Source organism: Coturnix japonica, chromosome 2 (genome assembly GCF_001577835.2).
Source record: "Coturnix japonica isolate 7356 chromosome 2, Coturnix japonica 2.1, whole genome shotgun sequence".
Taxonomy (NCBI): domain Eukaryota; kingdom Metazoa; phylum Chordata; class Aves; order Galliformes; family Phasianidae; genus Coturnix; species Coturnix japonica.
This window is the reverse complement of record NC_029517.1, coordinates 26,602,591-26,629,368: the sequence shown is the minus strand read 5'-3', so window position 1 is coordinate 26,629,368 and position 26,778 is coordinate 26,602,591. Positions and strand designations below refer to the sequence as shown.

General features: G+C 34.3%; 1 protein-coding gene across 6 annotated transcripts in view; it reads left to right on the top strand.

Moving 5' to 3' along the window:
* The window catches only part of SNX13 (sorting nexin 13), a 62,109-nt gene that overhangs the window by 26,391 nt on the left and 8,940 nt on the right, over positions 1 to 26,778 (top strand). For 3 of the 6 annotated variants that reach the window (XR_001553114.2, XM_015853806.2, XM_015853811.2), the window contains exons 6-21: positions 806 to 927; positions 1,080 to 1,181; positions 1,835 to 1,923; positions 2,351 to 2,434; positions 6,252 to 6,390; positions 7,011 to 7,099; positions 8,184 to 8,283; positions 9,248 to 9,441; positions 11,843 to 11,947; positions 13,618 to 13,750; positions 15,956 to 15,993; positions 18,664 to 18,733; positions 21,290 to 21,462; positions 23,452 to 23,559; positions 24,454 to 24,564; positions 25,728 to 25,889. Coding sequence is in view for 5 of the 6 variants with exons in the window: in XM_015853806.2 (XP_015709292.1) it covers positions 806 to 927; positions 1,080 to 1,181; positions 1,835 to 1,923; positions 2,351 to 2,434; positions 6,252 to 6,390; positions 7,011 to 7,099; positions 8,184 to 8,283; positions 9,248 to 9,441; positions 11,843 to 11,947; positions 13,618 to 13,750; positions 15,956 to 15,993; positions 18,664 to 18,733; positions 21,290 to 21,462; positions 23,452 to 23,559; positions 24,454 to 24,564; positions 25,728 to 25,889 (1,819 nt within the window). In the remaining variant the exon portion in view is untranslated. The remainder of the gene's footprint in view (positions 1 to 805; positions 928 to 1,079; positions 1,182 to 1,834; positions 1,924 to 2,350; positions 2,435 to 6,251; positions 6,391 to 7,010; positions 7,100 to 8,183; positions 8,284 to 9,247; positions 9,442 to 11,842; positions 11,948 to 13,617; positions 13,751 to 15,955; positions 15,994 to 18,663; positions 18,734 to 21,289; positions 21,463 to 23,451; positions 23,560 to 24,453; positions 24,565 to 25,727; positions 25,890 to 26,778) is intronic. The other 3 variants (XM_015853807.1, XM_015853809.2, XM_015853808.2) reach the window with 3 other exon arrangements.

Below are 26,778 nucleotides of genomic sequence, written 5' to 3'. Positions count from 1 at the left end.
CCCTTTGAGAAAGTTCCACTGCTGAATCCCACATCTAGATTTTGAACTGAGCTTTCTTCTCTAACAGAGCCCCTTAAATCTTTTTCTCTTCACCTTACGTTGGTGAAGCTGTGCTGGCTAACATGGATCAAGCACTTCATATGCCTTAGCATGTCTTTCAGGAGGATCTGTTCTATAATCTTCCCAGGCATAGATTTGAGGCTCACCCGCCATAGTTCCCCCGGTCTTCCTTCCTTCCTTTCTTATAAATGGAAGTGATGTTTCCTATTTTCCAGGGACTTCATCTGGCAGCCACAACTTTTCAAATATGATGTAGAGTGGCTTGGCAACCACATCAGCCAGCTCCCTTAGGACACTGGGTTGTACGTCATCTGGCTACCCATAGATTTGTACACATTCAGTCTCATGAGATGATCCTTATATCCTACCAAGAGATGCAGGGATGTGAGGTTTGTGGATGTGAGAAATATGAGAAAGGAGGAAAGAAAAAAAAAAAAAAAAAGACTTGGGCATTATTTTAGTTTTAAGTTGTAGGCGCTTGTAGATGGTTTGCATTAGGGTTTTTTGGCAGATATTTTAAGGTATTGTGAATCAGAACACTACTTTAGGTATTGCTGTTCACTTGAAAGTAATTCAAGCATAAATATTTATATGAAGATATAAGAACAATATTTTACGAGGAAGCTTTTTTATTTCTTCACTTTCCGCGTTTGCTGTTGCTGACTCTTGGCAGAAACGAGAAATAAAAATTTATAATTGATCTTTGTATTCAGGATAAACTAATTTTCATGGGTCATTTTGATAGGTCAAAGGAAACAGACTGGCAGCCTTACTTCACTACACGACTTGTTGATGACTTTGGCACTCATCTTCGAGTTTTCAGAAAAGCTCAGCAAAGAATAGCAGAGAAAGGTGATCAGATGAAAGGTAATGTAATGACTGAAACATTTTTTATTTTAAGTCTTGAATTGGCAAGTGTTTTACATGTGTGAAATATAGTTAACTTTGTAATTCAAGTTTACTCTCAAGTTTCTGATCTTTACAGAAAAGTATATTTGCTTTTATTTTCTTTTGTATAGACCAAGCTGAGGAACTTGTAGATACATTCTTTGAGGTTGAAGTTGAAATGGAAAAAGAAGTCTGTCGTGACCTAGTCTGCACTTCTCCCAAAGATGAAGAAGGTCTCTCAATATTCTTCTGAAGCTATTGTAGTTTAGCAGACTAAATTAAATTGCTACCGATTGATTGTAAAATATTGATAAATACTGAAACCTTAGTGTGTGACTTTCAAAGCATGATTATCTACAACACATGTATATTTCCTCTAATTTGTACTTATTAATATTATGAAAGTGTATGTACATCTCCATTCTTCTTCACACTGGAAGAAAAAAAAAAGTTAGAAATGTTTTCTGGCACAGAGGGAGGGACTTTGCAGATGATAATTGTTTTTTATTAGATCTATTATCCTTACCACTACTGAATAATCTTCATTTAATAAAAGAAGTCACTGTTTGGGTAAAGTATGTAGAAGGAAAACATTATATATATTGAAGAAAATAAATTGGAGCTACTTGTTTGATTCTTGGAATTTGGCTTTCTTTTGACTTGGCTTTGGAACTGTAGTTAACTTAGTTGGATTATATGTCAGTGCTGCTTATATTCATTCTGTAAGCCGTTACTATGGTGCTTAAAACTGTAAGAATATATATTACTCTCTTTTAATTTTATTTTAAAGATTTATCCATTGGTTTTTATGAGATCAGGTAAAATGAGAAACAAAGTAATACCAAACTGTGCTGAGTGTTCTTTTCATTCTGTTCTCTTTCCATAGGATTCCTAAGGGATCTGTGTGAGGTCTTACTGTATATATTGCTACCTCCTGGAGACTTCCAGAACAAGATCATGCGATACTTTGTCAGGGTAAATGCAAACTCTGAAAGTCATCCTAGTTCTTCAGTTTAATGTCTCATAAATATTTAGAACTGTTTTGTTGTTGTTTTTCATTTATTTTGCTTTAGAAAAATTAATCTAACTTGGAATTGAATTATTTTAAATGCAATGCAATCTTTAAAAGTACTTAACAGAATAAGTTGGTTTATATGAAATCCTTATGGGTGTTGTTTGTTTTTTTTTTAACCTCTTGCAATATTAGGAAAATGTGATAAAATGAATATTGTTTGTCATGATATATCACTATTTTCTGATGTTAATTGGAAAGATAATGTGCTGGTGTCTGTGGAATGATACCTGTTCTTACATGTTTTCTTTAACATGTATACAGTGTTACTGAAATTGTCACACTTATTTTGTGAATAACTACTTGAAAATGATGTATCTTATTTTATAGGAAATCCTCTCCCGAGGAATTCTTCTTCCATTAATAAACCAGCTCAGTGATCCTGATTATATTAATCAGTATGTCATATGGATGGTAAGATTTATAATTATTCTGTTTCTCTATAAGCCTTTGCTTGTGTTCCCTTGTTTTCATGGCAAAAAGGTATTGAGTAGAAAAGTTAACCAATGGTAATATTGGCAAAAATAACTGGCTGACAAGTGTGTATACATTAATACGTGCGAGTATATGCTGTCTTTATTAGCTGTACCTTCTATTGTGGTTCTTTGGCAAAAGTCAGCTGGCTATTCAGGAGGCATGGTGGTAACCTTGAAAGTTACTTTTTCCATAACTCTTTTTCACTGTGTACTCTGAAGTTTAAGAGACCTGCAGACTGACAAGTGGTAAAGTGGTTTTGTGTGTGTGTGTGTGTTTGCTTCTGCTAAGCAGTCTCAGGATTTGTTTAAGGATATTTGTGGTGATCCTTAATAGTTTAACCAAACGGGAAGAAACAAAACTTTTACTTTGATTACTCTCTAATGCAAGGGTAACCTGTGAAAAAAAACCCTCCATAAAGTAACAGTATGTACAAAAAGCACACATAGAACATTTTCATTGTAATTAATGTTATTGTCTGATAATCCAAGGTAAGACTTAAGTTTATTGCTTTTTTTCTTGTGGGTCATGACTCACATTTATTTTTATCTTTTCCTTCTCCCACTTTTCTCTACTTTAAATTGTGCATTTTAATCTTGAGTGCACATTCCAAGATGCTGAGAACACCCTTGGATTTTTTTTTTACCTATGAAATTGCTTCAGGTGTACATGATATATTGTTTCCTTTGACCTCCATTTTATGTAAAAGTTTGCAAGATGCTTTTCTAAAGGAACCTTGCTTTAGTATGAAAAATTAGTGCTGCTTCTGCATACTAAGTATAACAATTTTTGTTTCCCTTTTCCTCCTACGCATCTTCTGTTTTTAGTAACTTGGCCTCTTTATTTACTGAGCGCTGCCCCCGGCTGCATCCAAAGATAGAATTCTGAGGCTTTTATAAAGCTTTCTGTTATGATGATGTCTCAGTTGTTAATTTCGTAATTTCTTTGAGATAAAGAAGTAAAGATTCTAGGGGAAAATAAGGCTGGTATATAACAGTAAATGCTTTCAAAAATTTAATACATGTCTTACAAAGTGAAAACTCTTGCAGAAATTAAGGTTAAAAGAAGATAGAGCAAATTTTGATTTTTTTTTTTTTTATGGGAATCTTTGACATCAAATCAAATCAGATTCAAACAAAAAAAGAATTGATTCTGTTGTTAATGAGAAGTTTAATGCTGCATTTCTAGGCATTTCATAGACTGTTACTAATTCTTCTATACTGAAGCTTTGTTTTGTTTTAAAATTAGAAGTTAATCAAAGCTTGTATCTTTGTCATAATTTATTTATCTATTTATTTTAAATAAAAGTGTTTAGAATTCAACTATTTATTGTACTATTATATGGAAAAAAATTCAGGTAGTACCACAAAATGGTTTGGGCTGGAAGGAACCTGAATGGTCATCTGATTGTAACTTTTAAGAAATAAGTTTTAAAATCAACTTTGGTCAAAAATATCCACCATTCGTATTCTCCTTTCTGTGCAGCTCATGTCAGTGTGCCTTGGCAGTGCAGACCAACTGCTACATTTCTATGTATTTAGAACGTTTATAAAGCGAGCGTTTATGATAGGCATGAGTGATGAGGTTTTCTCTCCAACATTGCCTTGGATATAAAGGCAGCATTAGGACTCAACTGTCTGCACCTGCATGCACATGCTGTAAAGCCTCCAACATTCCTGAGATGGTGCTGCATTCATAACACAGTTTCCAATGATCTCAACAATGTAGTAGGCTTCCTTTACTTGGATAAATTCCTTCAAGTCCTTGTAGCAGACCGTGGTCATCCCATGGTCATCTTATGGCAATATTAGGACAGCAAGCCTTGGGGTAATATTATAGATTGAAACTGCTTGATAGTACTATCAACAATTAGATTTTCACAGGTAATATTACTTCAGGCATTTCCTAGTTCTTATTCTACTCGTTCATAGTTACATTATAGAATGCTTTATTTCTTATCTTAATTCTGTGTCTTAAGACACCATTAGTTTGGGAATGTGTAGAGGTCTTTGACAAAGTTTAAATCTTTTCAGTGGTCTCCTAGAGTTTCTACCTACATTTTTAGGTAAGATCTAAATCTAAACCAGTATTGCTTGCTGCTTTGTAGGTCTGGCTTTCATCAGTCATTTGGTGTTGTCTATCTGACCTGGTTCCTTTTTTTTTCTGCTGTGTAATCTGGGCATTACAAGAAGATCCCTGGAAAAATTTCCTTCTCTTTTCAAGGCTTAGTGCAACTGGTTGTAAGGGTATGGGGCAAAGTGAGATCAGTGTGGAAAGTACATTGAGAACAAGCTTGAGCAAGCTTATGTTGTGCAAGATTCTATACCTTTAACTTTGTCAGTGTTCATGTTTTGCTTAGGAGAGAGCTTGTGTCAAATGTATGGTATACTATAGAACTGCTCAGCTTTGTGGGTGAGACTAATAGTTGTTCTAACCTAAGTATTTTGTTATTCTAGTTGCAGGGAAAGCAGCCTTTCCTCTAAGTTTGTATTTTTTCAGATTAGTGGTGTCTAATCTCAGTGTGAGATTGTTGACTTTTATTTTTATTATTTTGTTTTTACTGTTTCTGCATGGAAAAGAAGTGAGTCAGATTGCATTCAAGTTTTTATGTTATTTAGTGGGAAGACTATGAACTGAATGCTGATTTGAGCAGGACTTAGATGTTCAACAAAGACAACTTCAAACTGTTTTTTTTAATAATACTGTGGAAAGCTTTGGGTTTTGTATTGGAGAAAAAACAGTCAGATGTCTAGGAGATTATATCCTAAAACTGATGAGATTTGAGATCATTGTATGAAGTGCAGGAGGGAATCATCTGGCAGTGCTGGCTCTAGCTTAGAGACAGGTTGGATATGTTTGATAGACAAGGCAGTCAGGTGGAATGTTACCATTGACCCACAGAAATGGAAAGTACAAATAGAAACTGGACATGAGCCAGCAGTGCATGCTCACAGCCTGGAAGGCCAACTGTGATCTGGGCTACATTTAAAAAGGGGTGGCCAGCAGGGAGAGGGAGGTGATTGTCCCCCTCTACTCAGCTCTTGTGAGGCCCCATCTGGACTACCAGGCCTGGGGCCTCCAGTACAGGAAGGACATGGAGCTCTTTGAGCAGGTCCAGAGGAGGTCCACCAAGATGATCAGAGCACCTCCCCTACAAAGACAGGCAGAGGGAGCTGGGCTTGTTTAGCTTGGAGATGAGAAGATTCCAGGGAGACCTTATTGTGGCTTTCCAATACTTGAAGGGAGCATATAAACAGGAGGGGGAACAGCTGTTTACAAGTGTGGATAGTGATGGGACAAGGGGAATGGTTTTAACTGTGAAAATGGAGGTTTAGGTTAGATATTAGGAGGATGTTTTTCACCTGGAGGGTGGTGATGCACTGGAACAAGTTGCCCAAGGAGGTGTGGATGCCCCATCCCTAAAGTCATTCACGGCCAACTGGATGTGGCTTTGGGCAGCCTAGTCTGCACATAGAAGGGGGCTGAAACTAATTGATTTTTGTGGTCCTTTTCAATCCAGGCCATTCTGTGATTCTGTGATATATAGAGGACTTACAGATGTCCAGTTTCATTTATCATTTGGATTTCTGAAAATCTTGTGTTTCTCTCACAGTATAAAATTTTAGCATTAAAAGAAGACCTAGAAGTATCAGAATGTTTTCAAAATACCACTTTGCATCAAAGTAATTCATAATGATTCATAATGGTCTTGCTTTTATCAGTTTTACATTATTCATGCTGTAAAATTTTGTTTCAGATTCGTGATTCCAACTGTAACTATGAGGCCTTTATGAATATTATTAAATTAAGTGATAATATAGGAGAGTTGGAAGCAGTCAAAGATAAAGCAAGTGAAGAACTGCAATATCTTCGATCTCTAGATACAGCAGGAGATGGTTAGTACTGTGTTATTTTACAAAATATGAAATGTGTTTACCAGCATGATCTATGAAGAACATTACAAAAATTGAGAAACTGATATAACTTAGTATGAAAATATTTTCTTCTTAACAACAACAATGACAAAAGTGTTAAAACTTGGATTTTCTTGTGTGTTTCAAAACAATTCACTTTTACCACCTGTATTTTCTTTGTGTGTGTCTTACCTAGAACCTGTGCTTTTTGTTTGTTTAGTTGTTTTTGTTGTTGTTTTCTTTTTTTGTGGGGGGAGTTTTTTGTTTGTTTGTTTTTCTTCTCTTTTTAGTTTAGAAAACTGATTAGATATGTGTACTTCCACAGAACTGAAACTTACCTGGCAGACGGTTGTGAATTTCAGTAATACTCTAGATATCAATAAGTAGTCAGCTAACAGTATGAAAGCAGGGAGAAATTCTTTTCATTGATTTCTATCAGTGAAGTATTTAAGCTGTAAACCTCTGCAAATCTGACGTGCTTTTTATGTGATATTTCACTTCTTTGTTTGACTTCTACTTAAAGTATATCTCATATTTCAGGACAAGAGTTTATTTACTCATCTGCACTAGTTAATCATCTTTTTTTTTTTTCTTACTTTCAGATATCAACACTATAAAAAATCAAATAAACAGTTTATTATATGTTATTAAAGTATGTGATTCAAGAATTCAGAGGTTGCAGTCAGGAAAAGTAAGTATTTTAGAGTGATTTTTCATTCTGAGAGAGTGAAGTTGTGAAAGACTTAATAGTTCAGTCTAACTTAATTCTTGCTTTTTAATACAAATTTGAAGTGTACAATTACAGGGATACATAAAATTCAACTTAGTCTTTAATTTACATGTTTGGAGAGTTTTAGAATGTGTTGTTAGTAGTTTAGATAGGTCAGTACACCTTAAGCTATAGGTTCAGTATAAGAGTTAAACTGAAATGACGTATAGGTAATACATGAAGCATCCTTGTACTTATGCACCTAGATTCAGGTCAGGTTTTTGTTTGTTTTTGGTGCTACAGTACATACCTCTGGAACTTTAAGTTTAGTTTTTGGCAAAATTCTCCTTATCTTATTGATAAAGATACCACTTGATTATTTTATGGTGCCTTATGGACTCTCTATGTATTGTATTTTGTCAGACATGTTTGCTGCTTTAGTTCATAAAAATCCTGAGGCAGACTGGATGTTAAATTTGAGAACCTAATGTTGTTCTGTTGACTTGTTTGTTTTGATTTATATTTATACAGAGGTAGTATGTTTGCTTTGTTTCATGACTCTCTTAATTGGACTTTGGTGTGTCTCTGTAATAATGTAATGTGCGTACTGACTGTTAAAACTGTTTAAAATATTCTGTGGCTGGATCCTGAAACACAGCAGTATTACCAGTTAATGTCATTTTAGCAGGATACAGTTGAACAGACATAAGTTCTAGTTGTAATGATCTGCGCCCCATAAAATTCTGAAATATTCTCATTACTTTATTTTCATGCTATTGTAAGCAGATAAGAGAGATTTGGTGTTTACTTGACTTGTATAGCATCACATGAATGACAAAGCTAAAAGCAAGCCCCTCATATAGCATTCAAATAGCCGAAACCAAATGTTTATTAGAAAATGACCTTGTTATCTTGGCCTTATTAGTGACTGTAAAAATAATCATCCATAGAGAAGCTGGTTTATTGTGTATAATATGTTTTTGGTTTTTATTATGATGCCTACTTTATGGTAAGGGGAAATTCTTAAAAAATTTAAGAAACATCAACACTGAACTGTGTCTTATAGGAAATAGATACTGTGAAACTGGCAGCAAACTTTGGAAAACTTTGCACAGTCCCTCTGGACCATATCCTGGTAGACAATGTTGCACTACAGTTTTTCATGGGTAAGTATCAGTTTATCTTGTATTTCTATTTAGAAGCAATACACTGACTCACAGCATTGTATAACTGTACCGAAATGTAAGTATTTACTGAGAGGTAAATATGTCCTTGCCAGAGGTGACCAGAACCTTTTTTTGCAAATGTATGTGTAATTAACTGTTCAGAACACCATGCTCAGCACTTCTAAATACCGTATTAATCTTGCTTTAATACTGATCTCTCCTTAAGATGCAGTCTGTCTTTCTTTCTTTGTCAACAAAGAAATCTGTTCTGTTTAGAAAAGAATTGCTTAGAATTTTGTAATTAAAATATCTCTGAACTTTTAAATCATTCTTGGTTGTCTTTTGCTGGACTCACTGAAGCTAATGGAGCTAATGACTGGAGATGTTAGATTGATCTTTTGAGTATTATGGAACTTCTGAAGGTTCTCTGGGAACTTTAAATACAACAGGAATCTATGTACTGTTTTAGGTTTACTATATAATCAAGAATTTGGTAGATTAAATCTTGAGTAATTCATATTTATCATTTTCTGGTGCTTGTTGCTGGTCTGTAAATAACTAATGTACCTGATGATCATCAATAAGAGTATCAATCTTTTATTTTTTGTTGTTATTTATACTTTTTTTTTAATGCATTACATGCATGTGATTCATTAGTTCAGTTTGAACTTCTTGTCTACTTATATCGTGCTATACAGCCCTGTTGTCTCCACAGTAATGACTGATTTAATTTTTACACGTGCATTTTAAGATTAGCAGCCTAGTTCTTTACTGTCAGTTTTGTTTACTGATTATCACCAATACACAAATAGCCTTCTTTATTTTTTTTCACCCTGGATTGTTCCAGATATTTAACATGCTCTGGAGTTCAAATTTTAGTTAGCATTTTAGAGGATTCTTACTTGAATGTGTAGAATAACCATGCTCGTTTGCTTGATGTTTTGCATCTGTTTGTTTTTTATAGATTACATGCAGCAGACTGGTGGCCAAGCACATCTGTTTTTCTGGATGACAGTGGAAGGATACAGGGTTACGGCACAGCAACAGCTGGAGGTACTTCAAAGCCGGCAAAGAGATGGAAAACATCAGACTAATCAGACCAAGGGTCTATTAAGAGCAGCTGCAGTTGGAGTTTATGAGCAATATTTATCAGAAAAGGTAAAAATAATGTACTTCTGAATTGTTTGAAACTTACTGTTTTGTCAGATGGTTGTCTGGTAGTTATGACTACCTTAATGCGAAATTGATTTGATACAGCACAAGTTGTTTACAGGCTAACATTTAGGGTACTACCTGCATGTCTTCTTTCCTTATGTCAAGAAGTAAGAAAATTCCTTCAGTTTCTTTGGCTATCTTACAAAAAAAATTGAATACGTGACCTTCAGGTGCTTTCTCTCTATAATAGTATTTGGAAAACTAGAGAAAATGTTAAGATATAGTAAGAAATTACTTCCTCTGGTGCATGAGTCCCCAACCTTTCAGCTCACCTGGTCTGCACTGAGTGAAGAGGAACTCTCTTAGGCTATGTATATGTAGGATGTTCTGAAAGTAATGCCTCCTATTTATTTCTATGCCTATACAGAGAGCGCAATAATGCTATTCTGCAAATTCTCAACTACAAAATGCTGTTTTTCTAACATAGTCACTACCGTTAGCTGTGCATTTTCACCACCCATGAATAAGAGTCTGAATGCCATGCTTGTAAAAATTTGCACTAGCAGAGGTAACCCACCATTCTGCAGCTTCTATATCCACACAGTTGCTGAGATGTACAACCCACGGCATCACTGTGCTCACATCCGCAGTTTGGTCTCCATAAGCATTCAGAAAGTGTAAATGAATGTCAATGGATGCCTTTGTTTCTGCTTGGAGGAATTCAGTAGCATACCTTTGCTTCATATGCATATCCGTGTCAGACACGATTCTGTCAGACTACCCCTCTGCTGCCATTTGTCATACAGAAAGAAAATGTAATGGGATATTGGTGGGAAAGTCCATCCTCTACAGTCATACCACCAACATCTACCTCTGACTTTTTGGGCTGATGTGATGAAATAGAAAGCATTGCTTTTGGAGCGACCCTTATAAAAGATAAACTACAGTTAGTCTATATAGGTAGCAAAACTTTGTTTGTTTGTTTTTATAAAAACATGGAAAAGAGGACAAGGAAAACATAAAGTTAGTGGGCTGTTTGGCCTCATTTTTTGTGAAATCAGTGCATCACTCTGGATGAATAGAAGTAGCTGCAGTTAGTGAATTCTCAAGGGTTTCTTCTGAGATTTTTGATGAAATTTTACTCTTTGTGTGCTTCATACTTGAAAAGAGTTGTTCACAAAAGTGCATACTAACAAAAAGCCATAACATGAATAAGGTATAATTGTGAATCAAAGGGTATTTCTCTCTGTGTTAAGATGAGGCTTATAAAAGTCTGGTAGAGGACATGCTAAGATGTTTAAGTTGAATTTCTGATAGCAACTCTGTATGTTCTGTTTGAAAATTTGTAGTTCATGTATTAATGTTGACTGAAAAAGAAACAGCAAGTAAACCAACAAACAATCAAAATTGATTTTCTGTCAATCTTGAATCCTGTTTTTAGACTTGTGAACAAAGCATCTGTGTTCTGAATTTGTGTATGCATAAAAATGACCTTTCAACTTACTCAAAAGCTTCCCTCAGTAAATTATCCCTCATATCTATTGCAGTGTTTCTGCACTATTTCTTTCACTTTGTTTTTTCACCTCAAAAGCATATCAGCAGCATTTCTTCAGTTAGATATTGCTCTGCTGATTGAACACTCACCAGTTTGAGATCAGGAGCCGTGTAATCCCAGAGCTATTCCAAATCCAACCAACTCAGCCTGTCAGCTGTGCTAAATAGATCAGTTGAGCAGCTGTGTTGGGTCTGCTTTAGTGCTGGTTCCTGTGTCTGTTGCTGAAAATGGGAAATTATGTGAGCTTGGGCCTATATAAAAGAATGTTTAACTGGCAGCAGCTTGAAATACGTCATACCAAGGAAGCACTGAGAACCTGATGGCTGTCTCTTTTGGTAGCTATAATACTGTCTGTGTAAGAATCTGTGCTTACAGCTCCCTGGTAGCCTGCAGAAATTAGTAAAATTGACAAGCTGTTAAGTTTTTTCTTTACCACTTCAGAATTTCATCCATTCCCTTTTTTATTTTTTTTAGTGAGTTGTTCTTTATTTCTGAACCTGAGTCTTTTTATTAATAAATAAAACTATGCTTATATCTGGATGGTGTATTGTTTCATATTGATGTGCTTAAATTGTGTTTTGAGGTGTTTTCTAGTATTCTGAAATTTCTGAGTTTTAATACTCTAAATTTCATCATATATATATATATATATATATATATATATATATATATATATATATATGTTTTCCTTTTCTTTTTTTCTGTCCAAGGCAGTTTTAGATCTAGAAACACTCATCACGAAGCCATATATTTTCCTTAGATACTTGGCAGAATTGTTTTGGATTTATTTGTGAAAATAGAAGTTTTTTATTTTTATTCTGCACAAATTGATTTAGATCTCTGTGACAGGCATCTCCAAGAGTTAATATTGATGACAACTTGGTAGCAAAACTGGCAGAAACACTGAACCATGAGGATCCAACGCCTGAAATCTTTGATGACATTCAAAGAAAGGTACACTTTGTTCTTGCTGTATTTCGTTAGCATTTTTAAGACTACGGGATATTGAACTTCACTGCAGACAGGGGAGGAAGAAAATCAAGTATAAAAATCTAAAACCTATTTTACCATTTTCCTTTTCTATAAAAATCTTACTCTACATTGTTACCTTCTGCTTAGTCATACATAGCTCATTATTTTCAAAGTAATGGCCAGAAAGAGGTGGTGACCTCAACGAAATTAGCTATGAAGCATGGATAAAAATTATGGGATTATTATTTGTCTGCGCACCAAACTCAGAAAATGGGCCTGTGCAAGTAACGTGTAAGTGTTGCAATTTTCATCTATCATTAGCTCTCTGTTTTCAGAACTGAGTAAAGTATAAATGTATTACTGTATTAAATTTTATCTATTTCAGGAAATTAATTGGCCAACTCTATTCCTGTAGGACTTCACAGAAAGCAGCAAATACCAAAGATGAAACTATCTTTTCAGTGCCTGCGTACTTAGGCTTTGTCACTCAAGCCTATTTTTTTTTTCTTCAAAAAAAATGGGTGATTTATTTTTTAGTCAGTAAATTACATATCCAGTCTGAGAGGTTTCTATGTTTTCAGTCACCAAGTGTTCTCATTTGTACTAAAAATTAGTGATATGAGCGGCAGAATTTAGAATCACTGTTGTACACTGTTGTACATGAGGATAGCATTTAAAACCAATGAAAGAATGTTACAAAATCTGCAAAACCCTAAGTAGGTTACAAGGGCCTTATGTTCTTGTTGAAGACAGCATAACATTCTCATGTATTAGGAAAGAAGTAGACTTCCTCAGAATGGCACAAAATTTGGGGGGACATTCTTACCAGGTGATAGAACTTGTACAGATTCTTTCACATTTGTGAATGTATGTATATGCATGTTGATTGCTAGTAAGTATTGCTTAAAGAAACAATGAGTAACAATCTTATTATCCTAAGGCAATTTTGTAGGGGATTAAAGTGTCATACATTGTGTGTTTCTTTTAAAACCTATATCTTCTTAGATTACTAGTTACCTTCATGATAAAATTTGTGTAACTGGAGGTGAGTAGATAGTAGTTTGGATGTGATGGCACTGAGTTAGTATAACAGGAAAATGATATGTCATTGTTCAGGCTGCATGTTTTGAGACGATGTGATTAATTCTCTGTGATGTAAGATGGTACTGTTGTGGCTGAACTGAAAATCTTCAAGAAAGTAGTATGTGGTGTCTTCCTCCCTTTCCTTTCTCTTGTCCTTTTTCCCATAAATGTTTTCAAGTTTATGCATAAAGATGGAGAAATAATGAAAAATCGATGAAATAATGAAATCGATGAAGACTATATATAGAGTGTTGCTGGAATGGTTAGTAGAAGAGGAAGGAAACATTTACAATTAGTTTACTACTTGTATTCCTATAAGTACATACATTAGTAAGTGAGAGTCTGTTAATACTGTTATGCTTTTAACAAAACTAGTTCTCATAACTCTTGTTAAAAGTAAGCCTAAATCAGAATCTCTCAGGCTTGCTGCAGAGTTTTAAAGGCAACTCATAAATACTCATAGAATATGATGATACATGTTGTTCAAATGGAGTTTATGAAAGCTTGTCTAATGAAAAAAAAAATGATAACGTTAATATTTCTAATGTTGGTATTTTTATTTCAATAAGGTGTATGAATTGATGCTGCGAGATGAGAGATTCTACCCTTCCTTCAAACAGAACGTTTTGTATGTCCGCATGTTAGCTGAGCTAGATATGCTGAAGGATCCCAGTTTCCGAGGATCAGATGACGGTGAAGGGGGTGAGCTCTTTTACCTGTTTGGGAGATTTTCTGGAAATAGTCTTTTTCTTCTTTAAAATCAATTAAAATTTCAAATTTAGTGTTTTCTGTTTGTGCTTTCCTGTAAATTGTTTGTAGATGCAGAGAGGATTTCTGTAGTAACTTTATTCACTTCATGTAGGGTTTAATAATTATGTATGTTATTTACATGGCAATAGAAAACAAAAGTACATAGATATGGGATTTTAAAGCGTATTGAGAACTTAAAATATAGGAAGTCATTGGAAAATTTGGGAAGCCTGTTTTTTTTAATTTTTTTTTTAAAGCTATGACTTGACCTTGAAGGTTCAGGGTTTTTTTTTCCTCTTGCTCTTATGCTGAGCAAGAGAGCTTCCATTTCTACAATTTTCATTTTGTACATTTTTCATCCTATTTTTTAATCATCTCCCTGCAAACTTTTAGTTTACAGTAACTTTCCTCTTTTTCTCTACTCTCTACTCACAATATTACTACAAAGAAGAATTTTAACCCAGCTCTTTTAACCCATCAACTTTGTTCTTCCTGCTTAAGAACTGCCTCCAGTATCTGCAGATCTTACATTACTATACAGACTACCTAATAACACTTCTACAGCCTTTTTTTTTTTTGTGTGTTCCCAAGCTAATCTTGTCTACTTGTTTTATTGCCTGTTATTTGTTTAGTGGCTTTATCCTTTGTATTACTAGTTATATTCACAAAAATTGGTCTAAATAATTTTCAAGTATTTTCATTTTATAACATTTATTTTCTTTGCTTAACATTTTTTCTCATTTTATTTTAATATGGACTTGCAAATTCTTTAACAAATCCAAGGGAATCCTGGGGATATTTCTTTTAGGTCAGATACAGTTTAGATCCTTCCTTAATTAACATATTTGAATTATTAAATGTAACAAAACCATCAGCATGTTGGATGTAGTCCTACCACTAGAAGTTACGTAAATTGAATAAGAGAAAATTTTAATATCAGATTGAATAAGGATGAAAGTGAGTCCATCAAAGAGCATGGACATTTATTTGTTTAAGTATTTTGGAGATTAAGCAGATTTCGTGCTGAAGAATGCCTGGTGGTATTTTGTAATTTCCTGTTAGCATTTGGTATTTACCAGCATTTGGTTGTTTGCTAGTAAGCTGTAGTGCAACACTGCCCATTCAACCTACAATGAGAAGCTATTTTTTGTTGGGCTTGTGTGAGAATGATAGAAATACTGGCTTTATTTCACTTTGAGAATGTTAAAGTTGCTTTCCTTAATATCCACATTCTCGTGGAGGGGGAAGAGTGTTTTCTCTGCTGTTTTTTATTGTCTCCTCAGTCTTCAATTTTATGAAATGTTGCTGTGTCTTCTGAAGTAGTATGATACCTGCTCCTCTTGGTAGACATATTGGTTGGGACATCAAAATGAATTATTTTTGAGGAAATTATATACTGACCTTATGTTAATTTAAATTGTTTATGTATGATGTGAGAGTTAAGGTAAATGTAGTATCTTGCCTTTTTTTTTTGTTGTTGTTAATTCAGTTTCTTTGAGCATTCTCATGTCTTAGTGCTATTTCTTACGAATGCTTTTGGGTCAAAAGGTTGGCTGCTTTCAGTTCTGTTGAATGAGATGAGAGTACAGTAATATTTTTATTTAAAAATCTCTTGAATTAGAACATTTTAATATCCAGTATGAATACATACTGGTATTTATATTCTAATACAAAATGAACACATACATATATGATAAATATATTCTAATTATATATATATATGTATATATAACATTTAAGTGTTTAAATATTTCATAACATTTAAGTCTGATTTCTAACACAGTGTGGCCCCATGGAAGTTTGCAATTGAATTGTTCTCCTTAATTTTATCTCAAATCTAGTGGAAATTATTCAACATTAAATTGACTCCTTAGCAAAGTAATTTCATGTGATATGTGCTTAAAATAAAAACACATTCTTTGGAGTATTTCTTTTGTATCTATTGCCATGGAAACTTCCGTACATTTTCATTTATATGCCATTTTTGGAACTGGAAATATTTATGTGTTGCATACAAATGTTTCACAATACCCCAACAATAATTTTTCACAGAAATAAAACTACAACAACTTATGAAGAGTTTTATTTCCTTTATGCAGCCCTACATTGGAGGAAATCTAACTTTCTTTTTCTTTTTTCAATCCTCACTGTTACCAGAATCTTTTAACGGATCTCCAACTAGTAGCATAAATCTGGTGAGTGCTCTTTTTTCCTCTCTCCCCAACAGTTGAGTATTGTAAATTAGTTTCAATTATGTACATGTTAGAGGGGTTAACTCATTGCAGTTTAATTTCTGAAAAAGTCTGCTATGCTCTTGAATGATATCAAAAGACACATTAAGACTCAGTTAATCTTTAAGATGAAACTCTGTTTTGTACTTTGCCTGAGTCTAATGAATTGCTTACGTGGTTTCTCACAGAAAGAGTGTATTAGTAGACTGCAGTTAATTTATGAAAAACATGCATCTTTATGCCCATTCCTTATGTTAAAACAGACATAAACTTTGATTTGAGTAATAATAGGTGAAGTCAGATGCTTTGAAACTAAAGTCTCAAATAAGCTGCAAAACAAAGCGTTTAATTTTAATGCAGTGGGGTGAAAAACAAAACAGAGTAAAAATCAGAGCAATGTTGATGCATTTCCTCCCCTCCCTCTTACTTGTTTTCTTCAAATTATATCTAACTGAACAAGATAAGAAGACTCAGTAGTTCTTTTGAGAGTATTTTGTGATATCTAGTTTTAGAAAGGGTTGCAATCAGCATGCGCCTTCCTGGCATATGTGACTCACAGACTCTTCAAATTCTTTCTTGGAGGATTCTGTACCTCTGTAAGAGCTCCAGTGCATTAAACCATATTCAGCATACAGACGAATAGAATTTACTTTTCAAAAGAATACTTTTACAGCAAATAATAGCAACCTTCCATGTTGATTTTGTTGTTGTTGTGATTTCTATTGTTTTCATCTTGTTTATGTTTTGAAATATGAAGAGAAGGTTCAGCAGGTGGAACTTGCGCAAAAGCCTGTTAGATACAGAAGTAAAACTTAGGAGTTTTTAATATATTTCAATTTGCATACAATGCTGATAAATTGTTGTAAGAGATTCTTTAAAGAGAACTTACAAATATTGGAAGTATTCTTGTAAACATAACCTGACATACCAGAATTACACTTCAGGGATGGGGTTTGTTATAGATCATCTGGTAGACATTTATGTGCTACTTTAATGCTATGTGGGTTTTCCTAGCTAAGCTGGAAAATCTTAAAGCCTTTATTAGGCATTGTTGCAAAACAGATATGTGTATGCGATTGTACTGAATCTTGTTTTTTTTTCTTGTTCTGATAAGTATATTAGCAGAATTCAACATTTCTTCTTTTTATGAAGAATGAAAAACATTCTTTATACTGAACGTTTAATTAAACAGAAATGTTTAATAAAACTCTTAGGCAGAAGAAAATTTGCTTTCTGTGTTCCTTATTCTTCAGGGCTGTTTGGGGCTTTTGGTGCTTTTACAGGTGTTTGAGTACTGGTAGATTAGTTTTTCCTGGCTGAATTCCATGGCAGGAGTACATTTCTGTACAAATAATATTGCTCCCTTGTGCTACTTTGTTGCATGAAGTAAAATAGACCTTGGCAAGGTTACTTTAAAGGTCATGGAATTTCTGTACTTTTAGCTAAGGACACTGCATTAAGAAAGATGAGGTTGTGGCATGATGGTTTTACATTTTAATTAACTTGTGTTCCTCTCCTTTAAGATTATTTGAAACTTTTAAGGAGTAGTTATCTTCTTAATTCCTGCCTCTAATTTGACACCCTCAACTACTACGCTAAACCAGTAGGGTGCGTTTTGCAGTATAAAACAATTGTGGAATATTTAGGCTGCTGCTGATATCATCTAAATGGTTCCATGATCTGAATTTTGTGTATTCCTTTTGCATTGAGAAAATAGAGGAATTTACAAAGCTAGTATATATCCAAGATCTTGAATAGCAGCAGAAATACCTGAGTTGATCTTCTGGATGTCATTAATATATATTAGTCTGAACTCTGTTAAGGAAAAAGGACAAAGTCAGGTTGGTGATGTAGGGAGGCAGAGAAACAATAAGTAATGATGCTTTAAAAAAATAAAATAAAATAAAATACAACAGTAGTTTAATGTCAGAATTGCATGGCATGTGAAGTATTGGAGTTGCCTAAATTAGCTAGGATCCAAAAGCCTATAATTTCTGTTTCAGTAGCTCGGTCTTCAGCCCTTCTTATTAATCTTAAATAATTAAAAAGCATCTTTCAAACATCTGTTAAGCCTCTTTTGATCCCAATTGATTACTGACCAGGGAGATAGAACATTAGCCTGATGATGCACATTTATATTTTACAAAGGAGAACGTGTCAGAGAAAATTGCTCACTGTTTTTTACAGAGTGTAAAACTACATTATTCTAGTTGGCAGTCAGTTGAAAGAAACAAATGGTATAAAGATGTAAGTAATAGTGAGTAAAACCTCAGATACACCACAACTGTATCTCCATAGCTGTACTGCTATTCTTGTTTTTCAAATACTCGATGAAGGACTGTTTGTGGCTGTACTTCTATTAAACTGAGATATCAAATGAAAGTGGAAAATACATTTGAGTGGTCACAAAAGTATGTGAAACTGTGTGTGTTTGGGGGGGGAATTACTTTCGTAACCAGGTAACAAAAACATGATTTTGTTGTTACAGTGCATTAAGCTGTTCTAACAGTACAAGAGAACTAGAAGTTTGAAAATGAACTAGATTAATCAAAAAGTTTCTCTCAAATGAGACATGTCTCTGATTTTATTCTCTGTTGCTCATTTCTTCCTTCTGCCCTCTGTGTCTCCCTGCAGTCCTTAGATGACCTTTCAAATGTCCCTTCTGATGAGACAGTTCAACTCCATGCATATATCTCAGATACTGGTAAGTTAATTTCTTGCAACAGCTGCTTACTTATTTTTCCAACTTTTGAGTGGTTTTTTTTGTTTGTTTGTTTTTTATATTACAGACCCATGAATTCCTAATCCTTTCCTTTTTTTTAGTATCATAAAACATTGAATTCATACTCCCTATGAAGTTCTTGTAATGGAACTCCATACAGAATTGTTGCTATAGCTTCAGACTATATATGTACCTAAAATGAGATATAATTCTTGCTTCTTATAGCATTATTATTTTTCCTTTCTATGGGTGACAGGAAAAAGTTAATGAACTATTATTCATTAAGTTTAATATTGAGTATTTATTTTGACAGTTATTTAAAGAAAATTTCTGAAAGCCAGCTTTTTCCTTCTAGTCGCACAAGGTTGATTCTTAAGCATTCACTTCTCTTGCTACAATATATTCCCCATTTTCTGTGCTTCCTGATTGGCTTAGCTCAATTTAAGGTAGTGAATTCAGTTTTTACAGTTATGGAATTCTTGATTATTTTAGCAAACTTCTGTTTATTAAAAAGGTAAAAAAATGTATGATAGGACAGCAAATAGTAAGGCTCAGGTATGATTTCCAAATACTGTAGTTAGACAAGATTCCACTGGAAAATCATTTTATCAGCGAGTCTTTGATGGTGTTTACTTTTTAAACTGTGATAACTTTTTAACTATGTATTTATATAGCACGGATGAAAGCTGTGAGTAAGAATTCAGCTAGCTGACATTTTAATTAAATTTATGGCAACCCAGCATGGTACAATCCAATAGTCACATGTAGCTGGCCCTCAGAGAAGGGGAAAAATAATTTTAAAAGTTAAGAATCACAAATTTTCTTGTACAAAAATTGCAGGTGTTACTTGCTTTCTGAATTACATTTAGGAGTTTCATTGTTCTCATCTCCAAGGAAAATAAAACTCTTGTGAATTATGTTAAATTTATAGTCTGATGCCAGCAAGTCCTGATTACTATCAGCTTGACTCCATCATTCCATAGTAATTCATATGGACCGAGAAATATGCGCAGGTTCATACTGTAAGGATTAAACTAGATGTCTCCTTTCTCTTTACCTTGTATTTGAGCAAGACATAGAAGTCTCCCTGCCTTCTGGGTGCATCTGTGTGCAGGCTTCTTTCCTGTTCTGTCTGTTGCCCTTTACTGTGCTTCAGGGAGGTTACAAAATCTTTTCCATGGTCATTAAGGATTCATCTTCCTTTGTGTTGCAAAATAAGTGTTTGTTATAATAAGATATGATGTAGGGCATGGTGGGAGCTCCTTTCTTTTTTGACTACTCCTGGCTGGCAGTGGTCCTCCTAGAGGTCCATGGGTTTTGGTACAGTGGCTGTGTGTCAGAGTGGTCTGTGTGTGCTTAGGGGATACATTTTGTGCACACCCATGGGGCAATGGCTTCCTGTCTCTTTATTCTTGGATTCAGCACTCATCATTCTACTAAAGGGTTGATGCCAAAGAAGACTGGTGGCGGTCCATTCCCACAGTGTGTTTTACTAGAGGGAATCCTTACCTTGTTAGCCCCTGTCCTTGAGCTCACTTTGCAGCTTAGACATCAGCCTTGTTCTTATGAGATAGAAAGGGGTTAGAGCTGATGATTTGGCAGAAAAATGTATTTCAGGGAGTTTGAACGCATTAAGAAGCTCATAGAACTTAAGTTCATCTAGCTAAGAGCTGTTTGTTGTATTTGGAGTTTAGAACACATTAACAGTATAAATGTGTGCAGTGTATACAGTGCTGGTTTTATGATATTCTGTAGTTTAGATGGGAGTTTATGAAACAGTTTTCATATAGTGATGGAAAAAATATAGAAATTTCCTTTCGAGATAGCCATTTGTGTACTTCTCAGTTATAAATTGTCTTCTCCATAAAATGTGTGTATACATACATAGAATTATGTATATGTGTACACACACACATAATATACATTTTCTAAACAGGTTTTTTATGAAGACAATAGCTAAATATCAGGATGATATTTAGTACAATCATGNCAGACAGAAAACATGCACTTATGTATGTCTGTGTGTATATAATTTTTGTTGACTGAGAAATAGTGTGGGGGCTGTTTTTTATCTTGTAGCTGGTAACTTCTAATGCTAAAGAAAGGAGTGAATGCTTATGATGTTATGCTTTCTGTTGTATTTGTAAGCTTTCTAAAATACAACTAGAAGGTACTTTGGAAACTGGAACTTCTTCTGGGTTCAGTTGTCTTTCACCTCTATCTTGAGTTCCTTAGGTTGAAGGTATTTTTTAAAATATCTATTCAAGTTGGAGCCTTTCCTATTTTGTTTTATTTTTCGTATGTTTTGCATGTGAGTGAAACTTGCCTATCTTTAAGGCTACTTAATCTCTATGAATTAAATTTAAGTTCAAACACTTCTGGTGTTTTGGATAAAGGGATGACTTACTCTTCTGCTTGCATGTCCATTTTAGTTTCTCAAGTCTGTCATTTCAGACATTTCTTCACTTTACGTTTGTGTCCTCTCGTCTTCCTTCTTTCTGTTTGTTCCTTTTTTTATTTTTGTTTTTAAACTACTAGTATATGCTGACTATGACCCATATGCTGTGGCAGGAGTGTGTAATGACCATGGCAAGACGTATGCGTTGTATGCTATCACGGTCCATCGGAGAAATGCAAACAGTGAGGAAACATGGAAGACATATCGGCGCTACAGTGACTTCCATGACTTTCACATGAGGATCACCGAGCAGGTAATTCATCTCGTTGAAGATTTCTTTGAAAGAGATGTTTTCATTATCTGTGTGTGGTGCACAACATTGGCTTTCTCAAAGTGGATTAAGATATGGAGTAATTGCACTGCATTTTGCATTAATGTGTACTTTTCCACCATTAATGTAACAGTTTGTATTGAGCTGCTTACAGGTGCAACTATTTACTACACAATGTCTGTGTAAGTTGTGTAATGAGAGGATATGTACTGCTGGACCGCACTTCTATTGCTATACTTGTATGCTCAGCCTCTTAAACCTCCTAAAAAAAAAAAAAAAAAAAAAAAAAAGGAAAAAAAAAAAAAATGAGACATCTTTATTAAACACATGTAAATTTTACAATCTCCTGACCTCAAGAAGTCAGTGGTTTTAAGAATAGTGGTCATAAGAGAGTAAAAAAGTTAGATTTTACTGCATAACCTTGGTAGTCAANAAAAAAAAAAAAAAAAAAAAAAAAAAGGAAAAAAAAAGAAAAATGAGACATCTGTAATTCACTCAAGTAAATTGTACAATCTCCTGACCTCAAGAAGTCAGTGGTTTTAAGAATAGTGGTCATAAGAGAGTAAAAAAGTTAGATTTTACTGCATAACCTTGGTAGTCAAGAGTTTGATTTCTCTAATGCTCAACAATATTGTTCTGTTTTGAAAATAAAATCAACATTCCTACTGAGTTTACAGGCATGAGAATGTCTCTGGTTCACTGAAACCTTTTTTGTGTTCATGTCTGATGTTCTTATTGACATCTTGTGGGTGAAGGTTTGAATCTTTTATTTAAAATCAGTAGGAGGGGTAAGGATTTGTAATGTTATAGTATCTGTATGGACTTTAAAGAAAAGTGCTGAGTTGATTCATATCCAATTTCTTTAGTTAGTAGAGTTATTCAAAGTAAATATGTATAAAATAGAAGCTATTCTTTGCTTACATGCTTCTGTTTGATGCAGTTATCTAAATAAAAAATAGACTACATTCCATTCAATTATTTCCCTGACACATTGCAAGTGAGTGAGATTTGTAACATGGGTAAGAAGTGTTACGCAATGATTTCTGTAGGCCATAAATGTTATACAACCTTTGTGTCCTTCCAAGGTTAATGACGTCTTCACAAAAAGTCAACGTGAAGGGACTGAAACAGAACAAAACTCTCATTAAATGTATAATTTTATGATCTTCTCTAGTGAGGAAACTATACAGTCTTTTAGAGACCAGATACTATGTACTGTCTTTACCTCTTAAAATTATTTAAGCTCTAGAGAAAGTATTTGGATTCTGTCTATGAATAATATTGAATCTTCAAGTTCACTTCAAGTTCACTTCAGTTCACTCTAGTGAACTGTAACAAAATTTTCAACATTCTGATATGTTAGAGCCACATCTTTCTATACTGTTTCACTGAAACAGCTGTTCTTTATGTAAAACTGGAACAGTGGAAGAAGTCAGCTGGTGCCCATCTTCAAGATAACCTGTGTAAACAGGGTGCAGCCATATATTCTAGTGATTAAAAATTTAATTTCTTCTTTAGTAAGTTTATAAGAAAGTATGAGAAGAAAGGGAAGATGTTTTAGAAAGATGTGCAAGTTCTCTTGATGTATAGTCCTAACCCTACTGACTTCTACCGAAATAATAATGATAAATCTTGAACCTAAGTTTTCTGAGCAGACATGTGGACATGAATAATTTGCATTTGCAAAGTATACTAATATAAGTCTGTATTCCAAAACTCAGTATCGCTTGATGTGTTCTGAATTTAAATTTTGTCCTTGACTATCACCTGAGAGTTGGCATGCACTCAATCTTTACAACCTACCTTTTGGCTTCTCCAGATTATCTGAGTTTTGGACTTCACATAGACATTGTTTATCAGGTATGATTTGGTAAATGAGACGGGAATATAATGGCATCTGTCATTTCTGAGGTAACATAGTGGTTTCAACCTCCATGGAACACAGAGCAAAAAAATCTCTTTTTCTTCTAGTTTGAAAATCTGGCAAATATACTGAAACTTCCAGGCAAAAAGACATTTAACAATATGGACAGAGAATTCTTGGAGAAGAGGAAAAAAGATTTAAATGCATATTTGCAGGTAAGCTGTTACATCTTTTGTTTGAGGTTTTTTTTTTTCCCTGAGGTCCAATTTTGGTTGATGTTTTATAAGAACAAAACAACGTGTTGTGAGCATCCCAGCTGAAGTGCCACATTTAATTTTCAATAATGTAAGTAGAAATGGCATAGGTCTGTCATCAGTACTTCCTGGTGTTAAGATAGGAAGTGCAGGTGCTCTTTTTTCTGAGATTATGCTACTCAAACTGCAAACTCAGTTCATCCAAATGCTATGCCATAAGTTTAAGCATTATATTGTCAAGTTATTTTGCCTTTTCTGTGCTGCTTTGTTTTATTCTCTGCCATTTCTGCCCTTGCTTCTTTGAGCTGGTGAGATTCCAATTGTATTGGTTTTTTGTTTCTTTTGTTTTTGGTTTTTGGTTGTTTTTTTTTTTTGTTTGGTTGGTTTTTTTTGAGCACTACCCATTTAACTTTCTTACATTACACTCATTTTTGTGGTTACTTTCTCTTGTGGTGTTGCATAAGGGTTGGCGTGGCACCCAGTCTGCTGAGTACCACAACAGCACAACTTCCCCATTCAGATGAGAACTGTGCTTTATTTCACAGGGACTTCCCTGTCACTTAGCACTGAAGTTTGTTGACTGTCTTGATGTGTGTTTTAACAATAATGAAGATGTATTTAATGTGTTTTTCTATGAGATGCTGTAGTTAATGTATTAGTTCAGAATTATAGAAATTACCTGTCTGCAGATTGTTTCCATCTTTAGAACAGTGTTATGTTGCAATAAAATTTAGAGGATTCATGAAAAAATACATTGCAAAATATGCTGACTTTGTGCATGGTAGACCTTCACTAAACTTCATGGTCCTTTTCAAAATTAATTAAAAAATGCCTTTCAAAAAATATTTTACTCAGCTCCTGTTAAATCCTGAAATGATGAAAGCTTCTCCAGCTCTAGCCCACTATGTGTACGACTTCCTGGAGAACAAGGCCTACAGCAAAGGGAAGGGGGATTTTGCACGGAAGGTAAGGGTGGTTTACAACATCACTGAAACTTTAGTAAAGCATTTGTTAGTGTGAACGAAGATATTGATCTGATATTAAGCAGCAATTTCATATACACTATGTATGAATATGTGATATTCACTTTAAGGTGAGACATAATATTCCACATATAAAATATTTCATATATTAAGCCATGCTTTCAAAACACAAAGAATCTGAGAGAATATAGAACCATAGACTGCACTAAGAATTTTTTTTAAAGTTGTGCTTGTTGTAAATTACTTTCAGAGACATCTCTGATATTGTTTTTGTTCTCATTTCTTATATCTTTTTTCAATTCTTTCCTTTGTATTTGCTGTTGTTACACACTGTCCACTCTTCAGCCCAATAAATGAAATGCATTTTCCTTCATAAGCAGCTGCTGTCTTTTAGTTGTTGTAAGCAGTGCCAATGATCAAATTCAGAGCTCTCAACTGTGCATTTATTTTATTAAGCCACCAGAACTCTCTTCAAAGAAATGATTCTTTGTTCACTTGACCAGTCTTTGAGTGCCTGCTTTGCAAATATAACTATTTCTAAGCTTCTAGTGATCTTTTTGTATAAAAAGCATCTAAAATTGTAAGTTGAAGCTTGTTTATTTCTCAAGTACTTAACATCGGAACATGGTAAAACACTTCTTTTAAGTTTATCGTTATTTATGTAATAATGACTGAGTAAGATTTGCTTTAACTTAGAAATTTTCCATAATATTTTGAGCATCACATTTGTATTTGTACCTCTGGATTGAATATAAGGTATATGTGAAAGCCATGTTTTAGGGATGGTCAATTGAAAGCAGAAGTGAAGTTTCTGGAAGCAGGAGTCTCAGAGCAAAGAAATGGCATTGAGTGGACAAGAAAAGGAAAGCAAATGCAAGGAAAGAAAAGCTAAAGAATATTAAATGGAAATGACTCAGGAAGAAGTTCAATTCTCGAGAGATGTGAAGGCTTGCAGCAAGGATGTAAAGATTGAGAAATAAATGAAAATGAAATTAAAACTGTTTGCTGCAGTATGTAACGAGCTTAAGCAATTACAGTTGTCCTTCATATAATGCTCTCCAGAGTAACATGATACTTCTCATAGTGCATTAATTTACTAGTGTCCTCACAGATCATACAATTCTGGTTCAACATCTTCCCCTTTAGATGGACACATTTGTAAACCCACTGCGTAACTCTATGAGAAATGTGTCAAATGCAGTCAAGTCTCTCCCTGACAGCCTGGCAGAGGGAATGACTAAAATGTCAGACAACATGGGTAAAATGTCAGAGAGACTGGGACAAGACATAAAGCAATCATTTTTCAAGGTAAGAAAAAATTTGGTAGTTAATATGCAACGGTGAATTAATAGGAGACTGTCAAGTCATTTTAACTTACATTATATATTATAATGAAGAGTTAGGTCCTTGGATAGGAGAGCTGTCTGTTTTTATACCCATACCCTTCTTTCTAAGGTTCAGTAGTCATTATACTGCAAATGTGGAGCTCTTTTTGATGTTATGTAACACACTGGAAGATGGAATCTATGCAGGGATCCATGTTCAGTTCACTGCAGCCACTTGAGAAAAATGTGGAAGTGTAATCTATTTACCTTCCATTATCATAAAGCTAGGTTGCTGCAATCACTACTTTTGTTAGCCAAAAAAATGCATGTATTGAAACTAACTAAGGAGATAATATCTTCTCTGCTTATTCCTTCTTGAATTCTGTTTTTAATTAATTTTTCTTTCTGTGTGTTCTGCCATGTACTACTGCTACCTTTTCTCATCTAATGTATTCCTAAAATACAACACCTTAAATGTGTGGAGTCATAGCAAGACATGCTATCTGGAATTCCTACATACTAGAAATCTTTCTAGTGTGTCTGCCTTACCTTCCTTTCCCTTGCATTTCTACTTTTGTGTCTTACTGTAAGTCCTTTGGTCAGAGATTATTCCATTTTATACTAACAAAACAGTTGTGTATAGTAGGTGTAGAAACAGTAACCCAGATGAACTAAGCATAAAAGGGAATAATAAATCTAAGTTGTGGGGTTTTTTTTGGTCATTGTAAGGAGTGTGATTTTTATATAATTTTTTTTGTTCTTATTTTGTATATAATTTTTTTTGTGAGAATTACTGCCTCTGGATTTTCTCCTTGCTGGCAGCTTCCCTGATGTGTGACTAGCAAAATATATGCTCACTGGGAAGACTGTGA